General features: G+C 42.3%; 1 protein-coding gene across 1 annotated transcript in view; it reads left to right on the top strand.

Moving 5' to 3' along the window:
- The window catches only part of obscnb (obscurin, cytoskeletal calmodulin and titin-interacting RhoGEF b), an 868,128-nt gene that overhangs the window by 321,845 nt on the left and 533,910 nt on the right, over window positions 1-12,373 (top strand). Inside the window, exons 69-71 of the mRNA XM_068053434.1 lie at window positions 710-801; window positions 2,606-2,636; window positions 2,750-3,016. Of these exons, the coding sequence (XP_067909535.1) occupies window positions 710-801; window positions 2,606-2,636; window positions 2,750-3,016 (390 nt within the window). The remainder of the gene's footprint in view (window positions 1-709; window positions 802-2,605; window positions 2,637-2,749; window positions 3,017-12,373) is intronic.

Below are 12,373 nucleotides of genomic sequence, written 5' to 3'. Positions count from 1 at the left end.
AAGCAATGAGACATCTTTCTCATACTAACATACGAATTAGGAACAGGAGTAGTCCATTTGGCCCCTTGGTGCCTGCTACGCCATTTAATAAGATCATGGCTTATCAGATTGTGGTCTCAACTCCACTTTCCCATTTACCCCCGACATTCTTTGACTCCTTTGTTAGTCCAGAATTTATCTACCTCTGCCTTAAAAATATCCAATGACACTGCCTCCACCGCTGTCTGGGGAACAGAGTTCCAAAGACTCTCAACCTTCTGAGAGAAAACATTTCTTGTTTTTAAGCTGTGTCCCCTAGTTTTAGTCTCTTACACAAGGGGAAACATCGGGCTGAATTTTAGCGGCGACGTGCTGTGAGAGCGGTAGCCATCCAACATTGAAGTGCCACCGCACAGCCACCGAGATATTACATCAGGGGGCTGATTTAAATAGAGGGGGCGGGACGTCCACCATGTCCCCGGCAACGGCGTCTGGCGCCTTTTTAAAAAAGTAATAATTAGGATATGGAGGCTCTTTCCCCCCCCGCATGGTCTTTTAATTGGCCCTTATTGACAAAACCTACTTTATTCCCTACCCAAACTTCTCCCCCAACCTTTTAACATTTTCCCTTCAACCCTTTCCCATCATCCCCACAGCCAATAAAAATTATTTTCCCTGCTCCACCACCCCTCCTGGCCTGAAAATTATATTCCTCACCCCTCCCCACCAGGTTCTCGTCTCGGAACTCTGTACGGAGTTCCGAAGGCATACAAGCTGTGTTCAGCGGCCAGAATATCGGTGTGGGGTGGTCGCCGCCTGCAGGTAAGTTAATTTGCGTCTTATTACTTGGCGGCGGGGGAGGGGGGCCTCACCGAGGTTCCCCCGCCGTTGGTAATATGCAGCGGGCCCTTCTAGATGTCGGGGGTTGAGGTGGGCCTCTCCCCGCTGAATTTTACGGACCCCCCCCCCCCCCCCCCCTGCCGTGACCCACGGCGTTGAAGGGCTAGTAAAATTCAGCCCATTCTTTCAGCATCCACCCTATCAAGTCCCCTCAGGATCTTATATGTTTTATTATGATCACCTGTCATTCTTCTAAACTCCAGTGGATACAGACCCAACCTGTCCAACCTTAGTTAAACATAATTTCCCTTTCATAAAGCCATGTTGACTCTGCTTGATTACATTGAGATTTTCTTAGTGCCCCACTATAACCTCCTTAATAATAGATTTCAGCATTTTCCCTATTATAGATGTTAAACTAACTGGCCTGCAGTTTCCTGCTTTCTGTCTTCCTCCTTTCTTGAATAGAGGAGTCACTTTCGTTATTTTCCAATCTGATGGGATCTTTCCAGAATCTAGAGAATTTTGGAAAATTAAAACCAAACTATCTCAGCAACTACTTCTTTTTAGACCCTAGCATGAAGTCCATCAGGACCTGGAGACTTGTCAGCTTTTAGTTCTAATCATTTTTTCAGTACCCTTTCCCTGGTGATTATAATTGTTTTAAATTCCTCCCTCCCTTTCACCTGATTCACAGTTATTTCTGGGATGTTATTTGTATCATCTACAATAAAGACAGATGCAAGATAACTGTTCAATTCATCCGCCATCTCCTTATTTTCCATTTTTAATTCCCAGACGCACTCTCTAGAGGACCAACACTGACTTTACTTACTCTTTTCCTTTTTAAATACCTGTAGAAACTCTATCTGTTTTTATATTTCTAGCTATCTTACTCTCATACTCTTAATTTCTCCCTCCTTATTAACCTTTTAGTCATTCTTTGCTAATCTTTATATTCTGCCCAATCTTCTGACCTGCCACTCATCTTGGCGGAATTATATGCTTTTTCTTTAAGTTTGATACTATCTTTAACTTCCTTAGTTAGCCACGATGGAGTGTCCTTCCCTTAGAGTCTTTCTCACTGGAATGTATCTTTTCTGAGTATTCTGAAATACCTCCTTAAATGACTTCCAGTGCATCTCTACTGATCTATCCCTTAAGCTAATTTGCCAGTTTACCTTAGCCAGCTCTGCCTTCATGCCCTCATTATTGCCCTTATTTAAGTTTAAAACACTAGTCTTAGATTTGCCCTTCCCTCCCTCAAACTGAATGTGAAATTTGATCATATTATGATCACTGCTACCTAGGGGTGCCTTCACTATAAGGTCATTAATTAATCCTGTCTCACTGCACAGTGCCAGATCTAGTCAACCAGATCAGATTCTAAATTGGACATGGAATGGTTTTCATGCAGTTTCCCCAAAAATTCAAATAAACCCTTTTAAATTATCTGCTTTTGATTTATATCTGTATAAAACTACTAAACTTACTGCTTTGTTCCATACTGTAGAGGTATATTTTTGTAATCCCACAGGTAACTTAATAGCAAAGATAGATTATACAAAAATAACAAGGAAAAAAGAAAGAAGGAAAATAACGTGAAAGTTTTGGTTTTATATTTGCACAGCAAGTAAAGAGCTTTAAAGTTGTTTTCTTTTTGTATTCTCCTGATCAAGATTTTTATACATTTTTAAGTATAAGCTCACATATACATACTGCTGGAAAGAATGTATAGATATGGGGTAGACTAAATCAAAATATGTTTTATTTTTGTTATGAATAGTTGGAGGACATTTTTATAATTGAAAAAAACTGTAAACTTTAAAACTTGAAAACCAAGTAAGTAAGTAACAGTACAATAATTATATAATGGCTCAACACCTTGTTTAGCTTTTATTATAAATGCACTATAATCTTGTCCTGCCAGCCCTTCCGGTACTTTTCAAACAAACGCTTCAGAACAAGGAAGCTGAGGAAGGCAGCACCACCACTCTACACTGTGAGCTTACTAAGCCTGATGCTCCTGTAGAATGGAGAAAGGGAACTGTGGTGCTTCGTCCCAGTGATAAGTATAAAGTAAAGCAAGAGGGTCTTATTGCTGAACTGTTAATCTGCAATCTGAAACTAGAAGATACGGGAGAATATACTTGTGATTCAGGAGATCACCAGACCACAGCTTCCCTTAAGGTGAAAGGTATGAAAAAACATTTTTATAACAATTTATTCAGACTACACAAATATAGTTCTTCACTTTTTGCCTTTCTACCTTTACTTTTAAGAAACAGATTTATGAACTTGTGTTCCATTTAATTAAAATTAAGCAGGGCTTGCTTACCTCGACACTTTAATTTCCAAAATTTCCCAGGTGAAAGCATGTACCAGGAGCACATTCATAAAATAACCCTTCAGTATCTATTTTATGCTATTTGAATTCTACTTTTTCATTATTATCTGTTGTCGCTGTTAGTACTGAATTTATTTATTTAAATTCCTTTATATGCAAGTTTAAATTTGCACTGTATTTAAATCTTTCATGGAAAAGTGGTGTAACATAATGGCCTAGAATTCAATTCAATTCAATTTTGGATGGAAAACAGGTGCTGTGGACCCTACATGGCGTGTGGCATGCCTGTGCACATTCCATGCCAGAACTGTGCCACACGCCTAAAACTGCCATTTCTCTGCCCAACTCTCCAATCTATCTATATTCTACTGTATTCTCTGACAGTCCCCTTCACTATCTGCTACTCCACCAATCTTAGTGTCATCTTCAAACTTGCTAATCAGACCACCTATACTTTCCTCCAAATCATTTATGTATATCACAAACAACAGTGGTCCCAGCACGGATCCCTGTGGAACACCACTGGTCACACGTCTCCATTTTGAGAAACTCCCTTCCACTGCTACTCTCTGTCTCCTGTAGCCCAGCCAGTTCTTTATCCATCTAGCTAGTACACCCTGGACCCCATGTGACTTCACTTTCTCCATCAGCCTACCATGGGGAACCTTATCAAATGCCTTAATGAAGTCCATGTATATGACATCTACAGCCCTTCCCTCATCAATCAACTTTGTCACTTCCTCAAAGAATTCTATTAAGTTGGTAAGACATGACCTTCCCTGCACAAAACCATGTTGCCTATCACTGATAAGCCCATTTTCTTCCAAATGGGAATAGATCCTATCCCTCAGTATCTTCTCCAGCAGCTTCCCTACCATTGACGTCAGGCTCACCGGTCTATAATTACCTGGATTATCCCTGCTACCCTTCTTAAACAAGGGGACAACATTAGCAATTCTCCAGTCCTCCGGGACCTCACCCGTGTTTAAGGATGCTGCAAAGATATCTGTTAAGGCCCCAGCTATTTCCTCTCTCGCTTCCCTCAGTAACCTGGGATAGATCCCATCCGGACCTGGGGACTTGTCCACCTTAATGCCCTTTAGAATACCCAACACTTCCTCCCTCCTTATGCTGACTTGACCTGGAGTAATCAAACATCTGTCCCTAACCTCAACATCCGTCATGTCCCTCTCCTCGGTGAATACCGATGCAAAGTACTCGTTTAGAATCTCACCCTTTTCTCTGACTCCACGCATAACTTCCCTCCTTTGTCCTTGAGTGGGCCAATCCTTTCTCTAGTTACCCTCTTGCTCCTTATATATGAATAAAAGGCTTTGGGATTTTCCTTAACCCTGTTTGCTAAAGATATTTTATGACCCCTTTTACCCCTCTTAATTCCTCGTTTCAGATTGGTCCTACATTCACGATATTCTTTCAAAGCTTTGTCTTTCTTCAGCCTCCTGGACCTTATGTATGCTTCCTTTTTCCTCTTAGCTAGTCTCACAATTTCACCTGTCATCCATGGTTCCCTAATCTTGCCATTTCTATCCCTCATTTTCACAGGAACATGTCTCTACTGCACGCTAAACAACCTCTCTTTAAAAGCCTCCCACATATCAAATGTGGATTTACCTTCAAACAGCTGCTCCCAATCTACATTCCCCAGCTCCTGCCGAATTTTGGTATAGTTGGCCTTCCCCCAATTTAGCACTCTTCCTTTAGGACCACTCTCGTCTTTGTCCATGAGTATACTAAAACTTACGGAATTGTGATCACTATTCCCAAAGTAGTCCCCTACTGAAACTTCAACCACCTGGCCGGGCTCATTCCCCAACACCAGGTCCAGTATGGCCCCTTCCCGAGTTGGACTATTTACATACTGCTCTAGAAAACCCTCCTGGATGCTCCATCTAGACCTCTAACACTAAGTGAATCCCAGTCAATGTTGGGAAAATTATAATCTCCTATCACCACCACCCTGTTGCTCCTAAATCTTTCCATAATCTGTTTACATATTTGTACCTCTATCTCACGCTCGCTGTTGGGAGGCCTGTAGTACAGCCCCAACATTGTTACCGCACCCTTCCTATTTCTGAGTTCTGCCCATATTGTCTCACTGTTCGAGTTCTCCATAGTGCCCTCCTTCAGCACAGCTGTGATATCCTCTTTGACCAGTAATGCAACTCCTCCACCCCTTTAACCTCCCTCTCTATCCCGCCTGAAGCATCGATATCCTGGGATATTTAGTTGCCAATCATGCCCTTCCCTCAACCAAGTCTCAGTAATAGCAATAACATCATACTCCCAGGTACTAATCCAAGCCCTAAGTTCATCTGCCTTACCTACTACACTTCTTGCATTAAAACAAATGCACCTCACACCACCAGTCCCTTTGCATTCATCATCTGCTCCCTGCCTACTCTTTCCCTTAGTCACGCTGACTTCATTATCTAGTTCCTTACAGGCTTTAATTACTACCTCCTTACTGTCCACTGACCTCCTCATTTGGTTCCCATCCCCCTGCCACATTAGTTTAAACCCTCCCCAACAGCTTTAGCAAAAGCACCCCCAAGGACATTGGTTCCAGTCCGGCCCAGGTGTAGACCGTCCAATTTGTAATAGTCCCACCTCCCCCAGAACCGGTCCCAATGTCCCAAAAATCTGAACCCCTCCCTCCTGCACCATCTCTCAAGCCACACATTCACCCTGACTATTCTTTCATTTCTACTCTGACTATCACTTGGCACTGGTAGCAATCCTGAGATTACCACCTCTGAGGTCCTACTTTTTAACTTGGCTCCTAACTCCCTAAATTCTGCTTGTCGGACCTCATCCCGTTTTTTACCTATATCATTGGTGCCTATGTGCATAACGACAACTGGCTGTTCACCCTCCCCTTTCAGAATGTTCTGCAGCCGATCTGAGACATCCCTGACCCGTGCACCTGGGACGCAACATACCATTCGGGAGTCTCGTTTTCGACTACAGAACCGCCTATCTACTCCCCTTACAATCGAATCCCCGATGACTATAGCCCTTCCACTCTTTTTCCCTGTCCTTGATGCTTCTTCCAAGTGGTGTTCAACATGGAGGAGCACTGACTCATCAGTTGAAGGAGGGCGGTAAGTGGTAATCAGCAGGAGGTTTCCTTGCCCATGTGTGACCTGATTCCATGAGATTTCATGGGGTCCAGAGTCAATGTTGAGGAATGCCAGTGCCACTGCCCCTCGATTGTATACCACTGTGCTGCCACCTCTGGTGAGTCTGTGTTGTAATATTCTGTGGTTTTATGGAAAGAGTACTTTATGTTATGAAGCATAAACGTTTTTAGTTTAGAGTTTAGAGATACAGCCCTGAAACAGGCCCTTCGGCCCACCGAGTCTGTGCCGACCATCAACCACCCATTTATACTAATCCTACACTAATTCCAATTTCCTACCACATCCCCACCTGTCCCTATATTTCCCTACCACCTGCCTATACTCGGGGTAATTGCTAATGGCCAATTTACCTATCAACCTGCAAGTCTTTGGCTGTGGGAGGAAACCGGAGCACCCGGAGGAAACCCACGCAGACACAGGGAGAACTTGCAAACTCCACACAGGCAGTACCCAGAATTGAACCCGGGTCGCTTGATCTGTGAGGCTACGGCTGCGGTATCCATAATTATCTTGTGATTAATTGCTGTCCTAAAAAAAACAAATATTATTTTTACCACACTTCCATTGGTTGTGTTGCTCTTGCCAGTTTCTTTAGCTGAAGATATTTCAGCAGTGACCCCCAGAGCTAATATGTTTGGCTGTGTGGAAAGGGAAAGCAACATGTTAACAATGATACTGTAATGATACCATGGAGACAGTCTGGAGAGGCAGCAGCAGAGCGGCAGACCCAGGCTCACCTGGGGACAGTCAGGAGAGGCAGCAGCAGAGTGGCCGACCGAGGCTCACCTGGATACAGTTGGGAGAGGTGATGGCAGAGTGGTGAACCCAGGCTCATCTAGGGACAGTTGGGCGAGGCGGCGGCAGAGCGACTTCACTTACCTTCAGGAGTCCGTGCGTGCTAACTAAGCTTAAAAAAACAAACTGAGATCACAGGAAAGCCGTAAGTTGATTTGTGGGTGATTAACTGCAGTTAGGGAGTGTCTGTAAATAGCTAGGCTAGTACACTGCTATTTGGGTGCGAGTGTAAATAGCTGGAAATTAGAAAAGCATAAAAAATTTTAAATAACCCTTAAGAAGCTACCTTATTAATTAAGAAACACAAGCAGAAGAGAAGTAATAAGCTGGTGAGTCAACTGTTTTATTGGTTTTATTAAGTGATAAGGTTTATTGTATTACACAGGCTTAAATTAGTACTGTAAGTGGTGGTGAGGCGAGGCATTAATTAAAAATATTATTAATTAAGAAAGTAATTAATTAGTTAATTAAAATGCAATAAGGATAGCAGGACAGGTGATGTGTTGTAGCTGCATTGTGTGGGAGCTCATGGACACCAGCGTGATCCAGCAACCATGTCTACGGGGTCTACTACCCAAGGAGCTTCGGCTCAGAGTAGATAAGCTGGAGGCCGAGCTACTGACGCTGCGATAGATCAGGGAGGGGGAAAGCTACCTGGACACTTAGTTCCAGAGGATAGTCACACCCCTCAGGATAGGGTCTTCTGATTTGGTCAGTGATCAGGGACAGGAGGATGTGACTGTGAGTAAGGCAGGTAAGGGAATCGAGAAGGCAGAATTGGAAGAGCCTCAGCCCTTGCAATTGTCCAACAGGTTTGAGATTCTTTCAACTTGAATGGATGAGAGCGGGGGCTGCAGGATGGATGATCAAACTGATAGTGGCACTGTGGTTCAGGAAGCCATTCAAGCGGGGGAAGTAAATAGGAATGTCGTGGTAATGGGAGATAGTATAATCAGGGGGATAGACACTGTTCTCTGCAGTCAAGAGCAAGAGTTCAGAAGGCTATGTTGCCTGCCTGGTGTCAGGGTTTGGAACATCTGCTCAGCGCTGGGGAGGAATTTACAATGGGAGGGGGAGGATCCAGTTGTCGCGGTCCACATGGATACCAACGACATGGATCGGACTAGGAAAGAGGTTCTGCATAGGGAGTATGAGCAGATAGGGGCTAAATTAAAAAGAAGAACCTCAAAGGCAATAATCTCTAGATTTTTACCTGAACCACGAGCAAATTGGCGCAGGGTGAATAAGATTAGACAGTTAAATGCATGGCTCAAAGATTGGTGTGGGAGAAATGGGTTTCGATTCTTGGGGCATTGGCACCAGTATTGGGGAAAGTGGGAACTGTACCGTTGGGACAGTCTTCACCTGAACCGTGCAGGGACCAATATTCTGGCGAGTCATATAACTAGGGCAGTAGAGAGGGCTATAAACTGAATAGTAGGGACGAGGGATTACATGAGGGATGATGTGATAATTTAGAGAGGGAGAAGGTAGTAGAGAAAGATAGCAATAAGGGAATTGATAATCTGAGTGTGGCAGGAAGGGAAGATTGGAGCGAAGCAAAACTGATAACAGAAAGTAGAAAAGTAGTAAGCGAATTTAGAAGACAGATGATGCAAAGGTAAGTATCAAATAGGATCAGAATGCAGAATAATGTTAAAAAGATGAAGTTGAGGGCACTCCATCTGAATGCACGCAGCATTCGCAACAAGGTCGATGATTTGAAAGGAACAAATAGAGGTAAATGGGTATGATTTAATTGCCATTATAAAGACATGGTTACAGGGTGACCAAGTCTGAGAACTGAATATTCAAGGATATTTGTCATTTAGGAAGGATAGGCAAAAAGGAAAAGGAGGTGGGGTAATGCTCTTAATAAAGGACGAGATCAGTACATTAGTGAGAGAGGATCTTAGATTGAAGGATGAAGATGTAGAATCAATTTTGGTAGATTTAAGAAACAACAACGGGCAGAAAACATTGGTGGGAGTTGTTTATAGGCCACCGAATAGTAGTGGTAATGTTGGACATGGTATAAATCAGGAAATTAGAGGTGCATGTAACATGGGTAATACAGTAATAATGGGCGACTTCAATTTACATCTAGACAGCGTAAACCTAATCAGCACTAATGCTTGGAGGATGAATGCTTGGAGTGTGTACAAGATGGGTTTCTGGAGCAGTACGTTGAAAAACCTACCAGGGATTGGGCTCTTTTATATTTAGTATTATGTAATGAGAAAGGGCTAATTAATGACCTTGCTGTAAAGGAGCCTTTGGGAAATAGTGACCATAATATGATAGAATGTTAGATAAGATTGTAAGTGATATAGTTAATTCTGAAACTAGGGTATTAAATCTGAACAAAGGAAACTATGAAGGTATGAGGGACAAGTTGGCTATGGTGGATTGGGAAAATACACTAAAAGATTTGATGGTAGACAGGCAATGGCTAGTATTTAAAGAGCTATTGCATGGTCTACAACAAATATACATTCCTCGAAGACACAAGAACCCAACAGGAAAAATAAATCAAGTTAAAGATTGCATTCGATCAAAGGAAGTGGCTTATATGGTTGCCAGAAAAAGTACTAAGCTTGAGGATTGGGAGCAATTTAGAATCCAGCAAAGGATGACCAAGAAACTGATAAAGAAAAGGAAAAGAGACTATGAATGCAAGCTAGTGAGAAACATAAAGACGGACTGTAAAAGCTTCTTTAGGTATGTGAAAAGGAAAAGATTAACAAGGAAAAATGTGGGTCCATTACAGGTGGAGACAGGAAAATTTATAATGGAAAATAGGGAAATGGCAGAGAAACTAAACAATTACTTCGTGTCTCTCTTGACAGAGGAATGTACAGAAAATCTCCCAGAAATACTAGGGAACCAAGGGACTTGTGAAAATGAGGAAGTGAAAGAAATTAACATTAATAAAGAGGTAGTACTCAAAAAATTAACTCGTTTAATAAATCCCCTGGACCAGATGAGCTACATCCCAGAGTGTTGAAGGAGGTGGCTATAGAGATAGTGGACGTATTGGTGGTTATCTTTCAAAATTCTATAGATTCTGGAAAGGTTCCTGCAGACTGGAAAGAGGCAAATGTAACCCTGCTAAGAATGTGGTAACTAGACACTTAGCAATGACGATATGATTGGGCAGAGTCAACATGGATTTATGAAAAGGAAATCACGTTTGACAAAACTGTTGTTGTTTTTTGAGGATGTTACCTGTAGCATAGATAAAAGAGAACCAGTGAATGTGGTGTATTTGGATTTTCAGAAGGCTTTTGATCAGGTCCCACACAGGTCAGTAAACAAAATAAGAGCACATAGGATTGGGGGTAATATACTGGTATGGATTGAGAATTGGTTAACAGACAGAAAACAGAGAGTAGGAATAAACAGGTCATTCTCAGGATGGCAGGCTGTTACTAGTGGAGTACTACAAGAATCAGTGCTGGGGCCACAGCTGTTCACAATTAATATAAATGATTTGGATATGGGGACCAAATGTAATATTTCCAAATTTGTTGATGACACAAAACTAGGTGGGAATATAAGTTATGAGGAGGATGCAAAGAGGCTTCAAGGGGACTTCGACAGGCTAAGTGAATGGGCAATAACATGGCAGGTGGAATATAATGTGAATAAGTGTAAAGTGATCCACTTTGGTAGAAAAAACAGAAAGACAGAGTATTTCTTAAATGGTGAGAGGTTGGGAAGTGTTGATGTCCAAAGGGACCTGGGTGTCCTTGTTCATGAGTACTGGTTAATGGATGTTTTTCAGGCTGGAGGAAAGTTTGTAGTGGAGTTCCCCAGGGGTCAGTGTAGATACCCTTGCTTTTCTTGATATATGTTATATGTGCATAAGTCATTGAAGATGGCAGGACAGGTTGAGACCGCGGTTAATAAAACATACAGTATCCTGGGATTTATTAATAAGGGCATAGAGTACAAGAGCAAGGAAGTTACATTGAACTTGTATAAGATATCAGTTCGGCCTCAGCTGGAGTATCATTGTATGCTTTATTAACCGCTCTCTCAACCTGTCCTGCCACTTTCAATGATTTGTGCACATATACACCCAGGTCCCTCTGCTCCTGCACCCCATTTAGAATTATACCCTTTATTTTATATTGTCTCTCCATGTTCTTCCTACCAAAATTAATCACTTCACATTTCTCTGCACTGAACTTCATCTGCCACCTGTCTGCCCATTCCACCAACTTGTCTATGTCCTTTTGAAGTTCTACACTATCCTCCTCACAGTTCAAAATGCTTTCAAGTTTCGTATCATCTGTAAACTTTGAAATTGTACCCTGTACATAAAGGTCTAGGTCATCAGGAAAAGCAAGGGTCCCAACACTGATCCATGGGGAACTCCACTACAAACCTTCCTGCAGCCTGAAAAACATCCATTAACCTGCTACTCTTTGTTTCCTGTCACACTGCCAATTTTGTATCCATGTTGCGACCTTCCCTTTTATTCCATGAGCTACATGTTTGCTGACAAGACTGTTGTGTGGCACTGTATCAAAAGCCTTTTTAAACGTCCATGTACAGCACATCACCAGCATTGCTCTCATCAACCCTCTCTGTTACCTCCTCAAAAAACTCCAGCAATTTAGTTAAGCATGATTTTCCCTTCAGAAATCCATGCTGGCTTTCCTTAATTAACTCATATTTGTCCATGTGACTATTGATTTTGTCCCAAATTAATTTTTCTAGAAGTTTTCCCACCACCGAAGTTAAACTGACTGGCCTGTAGTTGCTGGGCTTATCTTTACACCCTTTTTTGAACAAGGGTGTAACGTTTGCAATTCTCCAGTCCTCTGGCACCACCCCTGAGTCTAAGCAAGACTGAAAGATTATGGCCAGTGCCTCTGCGATTTCCATCCTCACTTCCCTCAGTATCCTTGGATGCATCTCATACTGTCCTGGTGCTTTATCCATTTTTAAGTACAGACAGCCTATCTAATACTTCCTCTTTATCAATTTTAAACCCCTCTAGTGTTTGACTTACCTCCTCTTTCAACATTGTCTGGGTTGCATCTTCATCCTTGGTAAAGACAGATGCAGAGTATTCATTTAATACCTCAGCTGTGCCCTCTGCCTGCATGTGTGAATCCCCTTTCTGGTCCCTCATCGGCTCCAGTCCTTCTTTTACCACCCTTTTACTTTTTATATGCCATAGAAAACTTCGGGATTTCCTTTAATGTCAGGTGCCAGTCTCTTTTCATGCTCTCTCTTT

The sequence above is a fragment of the Heterodontus francisci genome, chromosome 2 (assembly GCF_036365525.1).
Source record: "Heterodontus francisci isolate sHetFra1 chromosome 2, sHetFra1.hap1, whole genome shotgun sequence".
NCBI lineage: Eukaryota > Metazoa > Chordata > Chondrichthyes > Heterodontiformes > Heterodontidae > Heterodontus > Heterodontus francisci.
Note: the sequence above shows the minus strand (reverse complement) of the source record. Positions and strands in the feature narration are given on the sequence as shown.